The following is a 14236-nucleotide window of genomic DNA, read 5'->3' as shown; positions in this document are numbered from 1 at the left end:
AGATCTCTGCTCAAGATCCTACAGATATGTAGCCAATCAGGGTTGGCAGGTAGTTAGCTAGACGAGTTTATAGTATAAGGCAGCTTTGTTGTTTCTGTGTACATTGTAGTAAGAGTTTGATGGAACTTTCCATCTCATTCACCAGTGGTGAAGTGCATGCATGAGAGAAAATGTAGCTCATGGTGACAGCTGCAGAGCTCTACTTTCAAAAGTACTTGGGTTGCTGATAGCCTGACCCATGAATCTAGTCAAGCCCAGGTGCTTGGGCCCAAGCCAGTGGAGCCCCAGGGCCATATAACAAGCTAGAATTCAAGTGAAGTGGGATGCCTGTTTATTTTACAGAAAATGTTAGAAAATAAGCTTAGGCTAGAAGCGGCCAGACTTCAGGATTGTGGGACGTGTATTTGGCTTTTTAGAAGACACCCAAGGTCCACCAACTGGAGCAAAATAGTGGCAGTGTGATTCTGGTAGAACGTTGTTGGAACACTTTCAACTGGGGGATTGTTTTCAGTAGCAGAACTAACTCACAGTCCAGTTGGACACAAATCAACTTCTGGTTCCCCTCCTGCAGCTTTCTTCATCTCAGCAGCCTAGTTTAGAGGGGAGGAGGGGAGTGTGTCATTCCTATTGTTAAAGGATTGGGAGTCAGAATTCTTGCAGATCACTCAGATCTCACCACCAGATTCTGATCTACCTAGGCAAAAGGGAAGAAAGGCTTGTTGCATCTGCCTGTGTTTATTTAGAGCTTGCGGATTCTCTAGAGCAGAGATGTGGCCTTCCATTAGTCCTGGCCTACCTGGCCAGTGGCTAGGAAGTTGTGAGTTCTAGTCCTGCTACATCTGGTGAGCCACAGGCTTCCTATCTCTGCTCTTGAGCAACCCACTTGCCTAACATTCTGCAACTCTCCATCTCGCCTTTGTTTCCCAAATTTATTTATCTTGTAAAATTGGACCAGGGATCTATTGAGTCATTCTGGGTGCAGTTTTGTGTTGGTTATCATACAGAGAGCTATGTTGAAGAAGGATGTTATTCATATTTTCTTTCCATCCCCACTACCTTTCCCCCACCCTGTGCAGCTGAATACGGAGCTGAAGCAAAATCTGAAGGAGACAATGACCCAGAAGTACATGAAGCCGGACGAAGTGTCTGTGACTAGTGCGGTGGACAAACTGCAGCAGGAGGTAGGCTTAGGAAATGGATTTAAATAGGGTGATAAGATTCTATATCTTTCGACTATGGAAGGAAGTATTCCACCAAATATGTGGAATGATTTCTCCACTTGCCTAAAATGCACAACAATTGATACAAGGCATCTATCTGTAACAAACATCCATAAAAATGCCAAAAGTAGTTTCTTTCCCAAATAGGTTTTATTTTAAACAATTGCAAACGGAGTAAATAAAGAGTTCACTTGTAATATATCAGAGGTTCAGTGCTCATTTCTTCTCTTTCCAAAATAGATTTTATCTTGAACAACTGCAAACTCAGTAATAAAGAGTCCACTTATGATATTCCAGTGGTTCAGTGCTAGGACATCGTTCTGGTAATCAGACATTTCGTCACTAAACTGTAGGAGGTTTGACATCGTTCTCTTTCTATGCTACTCCCAATGGAAACATGCAGATGGGGACAGATGGGGACAGATATACTTCTCCTTTAAGTTGTTTACATACTGTCTTCTCTTGTATATTATTTACTACAAAACTCGATGACTAAGCTCTTTAGCGATGAAACGTCTGATTGATGTCCAAGCACTGAACCACTGGTATATCACAAGTGAACTCTTTATTTACTGCATGTGAATTGAGGTCTTGCACACACATTGATGCGCAACAGGCCTTCTTTCCACCTCCCTTTTTTGTGGCAAATGCCATCTGCGTTGCAAAATGAGAGTCTAATTGCATAGAAATATATATATATATAGGCCTCTGCTCATCTGGATTGTTTGATTCACAACTGGAGAGGGGGAGCTCCAGACTTCTATTTTCTTGAATAGCACATGATATTATCAAATTACTGTTTTATCTCTCTCTCTCTTTTTGAAAACAGCTTTGAGGTTTGTTTGCTTTTTACAGTTAAGCAGTATTTTATGACATGATAAATAACTATGAACCAAGAGATAAATAACTATGAACTAAGAGATCTAGGGTTTGTGAGATACAGCTTGTCAGAATATTTGCAGAATACTTGACCACACAGAGCAGTCCCTTGGATACCCTAACTGGGCTTTCCAAATATAGATAATTTCCCCCATGCCTCCTACTTTGTACAGATCACTTTCCCATGCCTTCTACTTTGGTTAACCTCCTTGGTCAAGAGGTGCTGTACAGGGCACATGTATTATTAGCACATTGCTGCCTCTTGGCTTCATTCCTGGCACAAGAAGTCCCAAAAGAGAAACACAAGTGCAGCTGGTTAAAATAAACAGGTGGCCATATTTAGTGGTTGTGCCTCCGAAGCACCAATCCACTATACCTTCACATGTCATTTGAAGAGAAAAGTGAGAGCGCAGACACATCTTCATTTGGAGCAAATGTGGCAGCCTTTCCGAATGTGGAAGGTGATGAAGCCCCCGCTACTTCTTTGTCACATCTTTTTCTCGGAGCCAGTAATCTCTAGTGACAGAAGTGTATGATGGGAAATCCAGTTTACAACAGAGCACAGAGAAAAGGCAGAGATTTTATCTTCCATCAAGCAGAGAAGCCCTATTTTAGGTCATTCCATCAGGGAGCACTTGTGTTGTCTGACACACCTAGTTTGGAAAACTTGGACAGGCATCTCATTGTTTTAGGCTGTAATTCATACAGGAGAGGAAGTGCACTCAGCTGCGTAGCTCCAAGGTTACAGAAAGTTATTTGAGACTTGCTGCAGTTCAGAAAGAAGGTGAAACCTTGGCTAGTGACAGGGGAATGATTGGTTCTTATTATTCCTACTTTTTAGTTAGTAAAACCACTTTACCACAGCAATATTTTTATACTTATGTGGCTTTTTAAAATGTTGATATTCTAGACAGTAGTCCAAGTGGGAGATAACCAGAACATGCACTGCTCTGGCGAGACAGTCCACAGGCAGGTGGGGTCTCAGCTTGCATACCAGATTGAGCTGGTAAACAGCTACCTTGGACACAGAATTGACCTGCGCCTTCATGGACAGCTGTGAATCTAAAATGACTCCCAGGCTGCGTACTTGGTCCTTCAGGGGCACAGTTACCCCATTCAGAGCCAGGGAGTCCCCCACACCTGCCTTTCCCCTCAAGAACAGTGCTTCTGTCTTGTCAGGATTCAACCTCAATCTGTTAGCCATATTTCAAAGAGTAAAAACCAGGACACCACCAAAATTGTTGGGGTATTTTTTTTTACTTGCCTAAGATCCAGGACAAAGCGCCTTCTTTAGGAAATTTCCCCCTTTGATATCCCAGTAATGTCCAGGAAAATTTGGGCGTATGGCAGGCCTACACATGCAGAGCTTCTGTCTGCATGCCTAGGGTGTTTCTCTGCAGACATGACATAAGACGGGAAAATGCAAGGAAGGGAGGAGACTTGCTTGGACTGTAATGGATAGGAAGCACGTTAGGGTACAGCATGTCTGCCAGGAATGAGCTCACTAGCTATGTCTCTTCTACACCATGCCGAATATTTGATCTGCTTGCAGAGAATGTAGCTTGATACAGCGAGAACAACCAGAGTAGCCTCTTCATTGACTGTCACAGGAGCAGTACGATGTTTATAGGCCAGCTTACACACATCCCGTATATGTATAGTAAGTAGTAGTGACATCACCATGTCTATCTTTGTTCAAGGATGGCTTTATATTTAAGGAATGCTTTCTTTAAAAGAAACCAGTCAGCAGTCATAGTTATACTCTCTTACAGAAATGCCAGCTAAACCCAGCTTGGTGTTGCTCTTGGGAAGAAATGTGCACAGCCCTCTAGCTCTGCAAAAGCTCAATAGCTCTTCTGTTGTATGACTGGTGGGCTGTATGCTCCTGCAGTTGTGCAGGCCAGAGGTACAGGCATTCACAGACATGACACCATAGACAACTTGAGTGTTGCAACATCTTTTTGGCAATACACCCTGCAAACTTTACCTTTATGTTTGTGTGTGTTCAGTTTAAGTGCTGTGGCAGCCATAACGCTTCAGACTGGAGTGACAGCGAATGGATCAAATCTCCTGATGCATTAAACCGGAAGTTCCCAGACAGTTGCTGCAAGACAGTGACAGATAAATGTGGCCAAAGAGATCATCCTTCGAATATCTACAAAGAGGTAAGAAATCAGACCTGAGCCACCTCACCTCTTATCTGAAAGTTAAGGGGATGCCAGATGGCTCTGAGACTACTTTAATCAACAAGTTGCATGCAAGGCACCACAGCAGATTCAGCCTTTCAGTATGTTCTGCTACATTGCCTGAAGATTTTCTTCTAGAGTAGTCACAAAACTAGTCGCAAATAGATATTTATTTTCCTCAGCAGTTCTGTTCCAACACATGGGCAGGTGAGGCAGAGACACTTTGCCACCATCTTGTGGCGTTCTTGGGTTGTTGTTTTTACCATTTTTAGTGAAAAGGGACAAAGATTCAGACTTGGCAACCTTAACTGTATTTTTTTTTAAAAAAGTTTGTCCCCTTAAACTCAAAAATACCTTGGGAAGTTTTTTTTAACCACGGAATTCCAATTTTCCAACTGTCAGTTGATGTTTCAGTCTACAGAGTGTTCTGCCAAAGAGTGACGGCAATGAAGCAATCATTTTTCAACAGGATTCAAAGGGGATTAAATGATATGAGGAGCATGAATAACTTCTGCAACTAAGCTTGTTTTAGTCAGGCAGAGACAGACTAAGCCCTGTGCCTCGGGGCATGATTGCTGACTGCTGGGCCCAGGTGATTCCTGCTGCCCACCCCCGAGAGCTTCTTTTCCAAAGTGCAATAGGACATACTTTTGGTGAGAAAAGATACTCGTTTGAAAGGAGATTCCACCATTTTGTATTTCCTTCCCCAGCTTGCCCTGGCCTCCATTTCCTCCTCATTCATCTCTTGTCTCACATTGTCCTGTTTCTACATTGTAGGCCTATTGAGGCAGGGAACTGTCCTCTCATGTAAATCACACAGAAGTGCCATTTACATGGATATAAAGAAACATATAAAATAATATTTCCAAAGAGTTGGAAAGAATAGTGAAGTATTTACATTCTGCAACATTTGCCTCCAGTCTGCCTTTTGAGATTGACCTGTCTGTGACAGGCTGCCAAAAGGAAATGTAGAAAGAATGACCAGCTTACATAACCAGTTTAAACACATTTCAAAACACTCGTCCCCTCTCCTTAGGGAATCCTGAGAACCATATTTGTATGGGAAGGGACAGGAGATCCTTTAACAAAGGATTTTAAGCATCTTCCCCAAACTAGACCTCTTTGGGGGAAGACATAGAAGTGAAATTGGTACAAAGTAGCTATAAGTGTGTTCTGTAGATATTCCTTTCCATTTTTATCCTCGCCAGAGCTATCCCATGAGGTAGGCAAGGCTGAGGGATGGTGACTGACTGAAAGCCATCCCATGAGCTTCATAGCTCGTGGGGGATTTAAATTTGAGTCTCCTCAGCTCTGCCTTTACTGCCATGAGCCATGTACTCCTGTGCTTTCTTCCTTAGGCCACTACCCAGTGGAAATACATTTGTGGAATGATCAAACAACTTAAAAAATAAAGCTTGCCTCACACTTCAGCTAATCCTGTTATTTCTCCTGTCTGCAATGACTTGGCAAGGCAGATAAACAGGCCACCAGGAGGCCAAAGGCAATCTTTTAAAGATGGAGGCAGACAGCGATTGAGCTTCCCTAACGCTGTGTTCTACTTCATATTTTTTTTTTTAGTGCCTGTTGATGTTAGAGGTTTACAGTTGGCTACTGGTGCTCCACTGATTCAAGCTACTACTACTGATTCGACTTTATAGGAGCCCTCTATTCAGGCCACAGGTGTAACATGGTTAAAGTGAAGCATTAGGCCAAGAAATCCTTGCAAGGATGAGCATTTGTTCATATGCCCCAGCCCACTTTTTTAATTTTCTTGCATTTATTTGCTGTGTGAAAACTTTTGTTCCCAGGCAAATCTTGAAACAGCACAAGAAGACACAATTTAAACTTGAAATTATGTCAACAATTTTCTCTCTCTCTAGGGTGGCTGCATCACTAAACTGGAAAACTTCATCCAGGAACACCTGAAAATCATTGGAGCAGTGGGGATTGGCATTGCTTTTGTACAGGTATGGGCTAGTAATATGCAAGATTGAAGTGTGCAAGGTTAGAGCTTGAGAGACCACCATGCTGCAGTTCCTGTCTCAGGTTTACTGTTAGGAGAGTAATTGGCGACTGGGGACCTGTAAGCAAAGTCTGACCCATGGAGACCTGTCATGCAGTTCACCATTGATCTGAAAGCTGCTATAGGACAGACAAACAAACAAACAAACAGTGCTGCAGAAAACATATGGGTAATCAACCACGGAAGAGAAAGGTTTCAGGAATATCATGAAAGGTGCATACTTCCCCAGCAGGGGCTAGGCAGGAGTGTGGCATAGCACTTGGCCAATTGCTCCGGTGGTTGGCTTTGGATTGGCCTGTTGCCCACTCTAGTTGCCAACAACACTGCATTAGGGCAAAAAGGACATCGATTTCTCTTTGCTATTGCCTGTAAATTAGAGATAATAGCTTTGCAGGATCCAGAGGATCCTGTGTGCAAATTGTAACCATGTAAAAGCAGCTGGAATTAAGCAGCAGTCCAGCACCACTGGATCCTGGAGGCTTCGTTGGGTTTGCTGTGAATGTGGGAAGTGATTCTATATACTATCTCTGTGCCTTGAGCAATCTTCTGGTCATAGATGTAGCTGTCATCTCTGATCTCATTTTTCTGACACACACACACACACACACACTCAAGTATCATCTCACATTGCAGTGTGTGTGTGTGTGTGTGTGTGTGTGTGTGTGTGAATATTCTCACCCATGCCTATTTCTTTTGCAATTTTCTATATCTCCATGATTTGTGGCAATCATGAATTTCTGAAGCCAGTGTGTTGGCTGAGCACAGTATATTAACTAGCATTGCTAATGAGTTCTCAAAAGTTACTAGCCCACACACACACACAAAGTTTCCTGCCAGCCTTCATACCTGCACTTACCTGTTTTGCCATTTGTGGTTCATTCATGGCCTCAAAAGTTGGCTTGCTTTTAGCGTTCAAATTGCTTCCCTAACTGGAGACAATTCCTACTCAATACAAGCAACCACACAAAGGACTGTTTACATGCCTGATATTAACCGTTGACCCTGACACATGGCCCTCAGAAAGTTGCCCTGAATGGAATGTGGCCCTCCCCACCCCTTGGGTTCCCTGCTAAGAAGCTACAGTAGAAGCCAGCTTTGGTGGTGTTTTCTTAGATGTGAGTTATCTGATTTCACTGTGAAATTGAGAGAATGTCTCCCCCACAATCATTTTAAAGTGGCAATTTTCCAAAAACATATACATGTAAATCCTTAATAACCTGTGTGCTTAAAAAAAATTCCTACAGTTTATGGAGTAAGGGATGGAGGCGCTTCTAAAGGTTTGAGGTTGCCAACTCTAGATACACATGACTCAGTAAAAAAAATACCAACATACTATTTACTGAAGGGAAGGTTGTGAAAAACAGAAATCTTTCTGTAAAGCAGTGAGAAGGCAGCCTCTAGTGGTGATTTGTCCAACAGCTGCTCAGTCTGAGCAGTGTAATTAGAAGGGGATGCTTTTAAAACAGGGGTCCCCAAACTAAGGTTCGCGGGTCAGATAAGGCCCGAGGGACTCGTTTATCTGGCCTGTGGCGACCCCCGTTGCCACCGCCTGCTCTTACCAGCACTGCGCTGCACAGCTGCCCACTTCCAAGTCAGAGGAGAACCGGAAATAGCTTGTGTGCATGCGCAAGCTTTATTTGCGCATGCACAAGCGTTATTTCCGGTGCACATCCGGGTCGGAGGAGGCCTGTGCACATGCGCACAAGCTATTTGTGGTGCTCCTCCGACCCGGAAGTGCGCCGGAAATAGTGTGTGCGTATGTGTATGGGCACGCGCTCCCCTGCCCTCCAGCCTGCCGCATGATCGGCGTTGGAGACACTGGCCCAAGGTGCGGTAAGTTTGCTGACCCCTGTTTGAAAATAACTTCTTTTTCTTAAAATTCAGAACACTACCAGAATAACACACAGTGACTCTGATATCTTGGGAGTTTTGACAATCACAGAGTAACTATCCATTGCTCAATTTCTCTCTTCGCTTCCCATTTCAAATAATTATGAGAATGTTTCCTTTTCCTTTTTTTTTTTTTTAATGGCCAAAGGTGAAATGTGCAGTGATCTTAATGTAATCTTAATGCTGAACCAGTGCATTTCTCCCTTCCTCTCATGCCTTTGCAGCTGTCATTGTAAAGTGCAGTTCACTCAGGACTGGCTCTTTCTCACTAGGGCGAGATTTTCCTTTTACTTCTTACAGAAAACAGCTATTACCAGCTGTCCAAAGGAATGCCCTTGCTTGCAGCATCACATCTCTATTACAGCTGAGCTGCCCTGCTGGAGCATAGGAAATTACCTTGTACAAAGTCATACTTTTGGTTCATTGAGCGCTAACTGAGAGGCAGTGGCTTTCCAGGGTTTTTGACAGGGGTCAGCTATACCTGGAAATGTTGGAAGCTGAGCCTGGGACCTTCTGTGTGAAAGCCAGATGCTGTCCCTGAGCTACAGACCACTGAGCTTGCCCAGGCTTCAGGGTTCACCTGCTGAGGTTTCAGGTCATATTTTCTCTGTACCCATATTGGAAGATCAGTCCCTTCTGACTGCAAAACTGTATGATTGCAAGGGACCAACATTCTTCCATGTGAGAAGAGTGAAGAGGTGCTGAGATACATGGCTTGATGCATTGCTTCTCCTGTTGCTTACCCATGTTTTGTATTGTTGGTTTTTTTGCCTTCTAGATATTTGGGATGCTCTTCACTTGCTGTTTGTACAGGAATTTGAAATCTGAGCCTTACTAGGGAAGCTTGGAAGACCACCCCACCTGCTTGACTACACCACGTTCCATCCCATCACCCTATCCTTTTAGGCGGCAGCACAGAAAAAATCAACCTCGCAAGGACTTCTGCTGCTTAAGGAAACTTATTCTTGGATCACCCAGTGCCTCTGCCAGAGAGAGAGAGCGATCAGTTGTCCTCCTTATGGCAGTCGTGGAGGCCCAGGGCTCACCCAGTCTTTTCTTTGTGGTCCAGAGTCATGGAGTTGTAGAATTCTTATCTGCCAGAAATGTTTCCAAGCCCAGACCCAAGCATTCAATCTGAGAGAGAGATCATCAACGCTGCCAGGGGCCTCGGCACCTTTCCTGTTTCCCTTTTTGCTCTCTTTTAACCAAGACATTGACTCTCTGATTGGCTGACAACTAGCCCACAAGGATGCATAAGGCGTTCACAGGTTGGGAGATTTAAATCCTCTCTTCCTGCACCCAGAAGAAGTGCCTTTCTGGACCAGTGGAAGTTCTGATGCGGCGGCTCTTTCCATCCAAGGCAGTGCCTCCTTCTGCTGGGTAATCTCTTCTCCCGATCTCCTTGAGGTTGTGCCTGAGAGATGGATGGACTAGGTTACCCACAAAGCCGGCTGCTTCATCCTCAGGGCCTTCCCTCTGCCCCAACAGGAGGCCCCCCTGGAGACGAGTCTTGTGCCTTTCAGGCCAGGTGTTGGAGGATGTTCTTTTGTTCTCTTAATCAGAAGCCTTGGCCTACTTTTTCCAACAGACACACAAACAATAAGCTTTCTGTTGAAATGGTTTCCTGCCTCAACTGTGCTGTCAAGATAACCCGACTCTGTGGAATCATGCAGCTCCCCTTTTCATAGGAATGAGCATCCTCTCCCAGAATGACACATCATTTAACTGGGGAGAACATACTTCTACTTGCTTTTGTGTTGATCTTCAAAGTCTGATTAGCCAGCCAGGTGCTCTCTGGCTGGCATGAAAACCCAGAATTCAGCTCTCCTATTCCCCTCTCTCATTAATTTACTGAGTATGCTTCATACCAAAATGATTTCAATTGGCAGTAAGGCATAAAATTGCAAATTGAACTATTTGGTGCAAGGAGAGAAAGTGGCCGGTATCTTTTGTATCCACAGCAGTTGCCTCTTCTGCTGTAGAGGAGGCTATTCTAGGAATGGCTTCCAACAGCGGATTTGCTAGTTTTCCCAAGAATTCACCCTCTCTAAAGGTTTTCACAGAATATGTTTTAGAAACAGAAAAAGCATCCTTGATAGAGTAGGTGTCCAGATCCTGTTTGTATAGCCCATGTCCAAGTATTCCTTCCCCATTCTTACATTGACCTGTTTCACGACTGCTTCACATTTTGATTTCAGTAAGGGAGCTATTCCATTTAACAGCTCTTCCCACACCTCATTTGTAGGTCCATTGTAGCAACACCTGTAACCAATGGGGAACCAGGTGGGCCCTCCACATGTTGGACTACAGCTCCCATCATTCCTGGCCATTGGTAATAGTAGGTGGTGGCTGATGGTCGTTGAAGTCCAATATATGGATCCCCATCCCTCTCCTATCCCACTGAAAGTCTCCCGAGTAAACAGTGTGGCCGCTTGTGTTATTGGCATTCTGTAGGTTCCGTTGAAGCTCTTGCATTGCCCCTCCATAGCCCATTCTTCCCTGTCCCCTTTCACACACCTGGCTGGGGGCAAGAGCAATCACATGGCCTAAAGAAGCTTTTCCCCAGTCTCTGGTGCCTTCCTGACATTGCCAGACTCCCACCTTCCATCCTACCTTACTGTGGTTGATAGCAGTTGGGAGTCCTAACAACATTGGAGGGCACCAGGCTGTGGAAAGTTGATCTAAGCCCCCACCATCACCACCAAAGGCCAGCGTATACAGGTTTTGCCCAAACTGGGAACCTAGTCTTACACTCCAGGATTTTCCTTAGCTGGCTAAATTTGACTTTCTCCAACTAGAGACTAAAGGTAATTCCATCTCCAGTCCTTTGTGGGCTCTGATAGGCAAGCACTTAATACAAACACACCACCCAAGAAAGTCCATGTCACATAATTGCCTCTCATGGGTGCAGTGAAAAATGGAGTGTCCTCTTGGCTGCTTTGCTCAGGAGGCTCAGGAACAGTTCAGGAGGCAGCTGGGGAGATGTAAAGCATGATCACACACGGTAAACGTCCTTGCAGGAGAAAGGTTTTGCGCCATTCTCACTGTAAAGGTGGGTGAGTATCTAAATTATTACAAATTAAATTGCTAAATTATTTCTTTATACCTACCTGATATTTCTCTCCCCACTCCCCAACCTGCAAGAAAACAAAAGATCCTGATTGCAGTTGCTTGAAACAGTATTTGACTACTGAAGTGCATTTGTGTGGATGGCTAGCTTTCTCTCCACCTCCCTCAACTGGGGAACTATATTGTGCCATGGTAAGAGAGGGCCAGGGGTTGCCAGTCAGCAATCTGTGCTTGCTCTTTGGTTTTTCCTCATATAATAACCATGCTTTAAATACAGTTTATGTTGCTGGCCAATAAAGCTAATATTGTCTGTATTTTGTCCTGTGTGAGGCTGAAGTGATAACGTGGGTTTGCGGAGTAGCCAAACACCTCATCAGTAACAGGGACGGGGGTGTGGGAGATGGTCAACTACCATATTTCAAATATTTGCCCATCACATGATGCGCCTGACAGTACCTCCTACGATGTCTCAGTCAATATCTCCTGAAAAATCCACAAAGTGCTGGAGGCAGTTTGGTCTTCCTGCTCAGTTCCTATTTCCGACTTGGCGTCTCCTGCATTGAACATGCTGCCACTTAAAAGATGAGCATGTTCATTGGATGCCAGGATTAGACACCCACCCTTCCCATTGGTTCTGAAGAAAGAGCAGTGGTGACTGATGCAGATTGTTGGGGACACATACCTACTCCACACTTTTGTGGTCCTGTCTCTCTTTCTGTTGTTTGAAGTGTGGCACTCATTTTGTGTTCTTCTGGGCCCCTTGGCAGCCATTTTGTGACTCTCAAAATTCCAAATGTGCCCAGTGGTCCCCTAAGGTTGATGATCCCTCTCCGCAAACCTTGATGTAATAGAAGCAGGCTCTTGTGCAACCCAGACTACTGTGCATCAGAAGCACACCAGAAACTCAACCTAATGAGTGAATCCCATGTCTATCTCTGGGTTGGTTCACTATTTTTGAAACTGGAATTACAGTCATTCATACATCCATAGTTTCTGCACTGTAGCATACCATTCAATGCATGTGTAAAGCATATGACTCCCCCCCCCCCCCGATCCTGGACACTATTTTTTTTAAAGAGTACTGGGAATTGTAGCCCTGTGAGAGGGCAACTACAATTTCCAGTATTCATTGGGGAAACCATGTGCTTCAAATGTATGGTGTACATGCAGCCTGGAACAAAGGGAAAGAAGCAAACCTGCTTTTAATTCTCTAAAAAGCACCTGGAAGGAGGCACCAACTAGTTCCATTTGCCACTAATACGGTTCAGCTGCAGTGAATGCTCTACCCCAACAAGCTGGGAGAAAGTAGTTAACAGTGCCAGCCAAGCAGTGTGAAGAGTTATCTCATCCAGGTACTGTACTAAATCATTTTCCTTTTTAAGCAGAAAAAGGCCAGACTTGGTCATGTTTGTTACTTTCTTTGTACTGACTTCTGGTCTCCATGTGGCCAATGAGTTGGCTGGGTTTGGTGATACTTTAAGAGAGAAAGCTTTACTACAGATCTGGGAGAGAACTCTTGCTTTCATGTGCTTGGCTGATAGAGTCCTAACTCCACCCCAGGATGTGATGTGATGTGATGTTTCTGCGGAGTATCAATGAAACTAAAATATCCAGCCTTTGGTTGAACTGTCGCTGCTTCAAGTTCAGATGGGTTCAGATTGGTCTGCTGAGCCCACAGCTGCTTCTGATGTCTTTTCTGATAAGAGAGACTGTTTTAGCCACTGGTAGCAAGGAACAGCATAATTTAACTGCAGGAACAGCTTAATCAATTAGACCTTTTGAAAAATATGGCTAGGTGAGCTGGCTTTGTTTTCTAGGCAAATAAACTACTCTCTCTGCTATATAGGAGAGGAAATGTGCTTGTGAGAAAAGCATTCCTTCCAACATTCATTGGATGAAAATGCCCCTCTGCCATGGTAGCTTGAGATGCAAAAAAGGAGAAGAATCTCCTGCACCTTTCACTGTTGGGATAGAAGAGGGGATTTCAGCAAGTGTAGCTTGTCATGCAAGCAACTCCTGCTGAAATTCTAGCCAGTTCCATTCCTGGGATGCTCAAGTCCCACATCTACTACATGGTATTTCCTCTCCCCTCCCCAACCTTTTAGCTCCCCAAGTCTAGCATCTGTTTTACCTGATTCTTAGGGGCAGTTTGAGATTTCCAGCACTGCAATACTATTCACATGGCAATTATGCATGCTTTATGTTGCAATTTGATTCACACTTCCAGGGGTGTCCCTCCAGTTGAGCTCAGAGGGGCTTGATTCTGATTAGACACGGGATTGCACTGCTAGTATGTTGCTTGTTTTTGATGGACCTTCATTCAAGACATGTTTTCCCTTCAACTGGTAAAAGTGAACCATTTCAATTTCATGGCAAAATGTTTAGATGGGAGCAATGTATAATATTTTTATAACTTTAAATTTATAGCTTTAAATTGTTTATAGAATTGTAGCTTTAATAGAGTTTTAAAAAAACAAAACAAAACACCACCCGCACACTAGTGTGGTTTTTCCAAGGCCACAAATACGTGGGCATGAGAAGAGACTAGTTGTAAACCTATGTGCACATGTGTGCATCTCTAGAAATGGGAAAAACCTCTTATTTTGCCATTAATTCCTTTTCAGCATTTGACCACTAGGTGGTGCTTGACATTACACAAGTATGTATATTTAAATGCCAAACATAGCATGCTGCAGGCTAAGAGCAAGGAGTGCTGCTTTTGTTTGTCCTTACAGTGAACTCTGCATCTGCCTTGTGTCCTGCAGCTGTGGTTACCGAATCATCCACTGCCACTACAGCACAAGTTGAGCCACCCTCTCTCTGCAGTGGAAAGCAAAATAGGCTGGTGTTCTTATCAGCCAAGATGCCTGTGTGTCTCTCTGTGTGATTCATTGCTAATCCTGAATCAAAAAGTATGTTTCTTAAGGACCCCATTCCTTCAATAGTGAATTGTCAGCAGAGAAAGTCTC

General features: G+C 44.0%; 1 protein-coding gene across 3 annotated transcripts in view; it reads left to right on the top strand.

Annotated features, from left to right (window-relative positions):
• The window catches only part of CD151 (CD151 molecule (Raph blood group)), a 38779-nt gene extending 28317 nt beyond the window's left edge, over window positions 1-10462 (top strand). For all 3 annotated transcript variants that reach the window (XM_081922569.1, XM_081922570.1, XM_081922571.1), the window contains exons 5-8: window positions 1077-1181; window positions 4109-4264; window positions 6166-6252; window positions 8977-10462. In XM_081922569.1, the coding sequence (XP_081778695.1) occupies window positions 1077-1181; window positions 4109-4264; window positions 6166-6252; window positions 8977-9036 (408 nt within the window). In that variant the 3' untranslated portion in view covers window positions 9037-10462. The remainder of the gene's footprint in view (window positions 1-1076; window positions 1182-4108; window positions 4265-6165; window positions 6253-8976) is intronic.
• Window positions 10463-14236: the final 3774 nt, after the last annotated feature.

Source organism: Podarcis melisellensis (assembly GCF_964234715.1).
Source record: "Podarcis melisellensis genome assembly, chromosome: 1".
Classification (NCBI taxonomy): domain Eukaryota; kingdom Metazoa; phylum Chordata; class Lepidosauria; order Squamata; family Lacertidae; genus Podarcis; species Podarcis melisellensis.
This window is presented reverse-complemented; position numbering and strand designations above follow the sequence as displayed.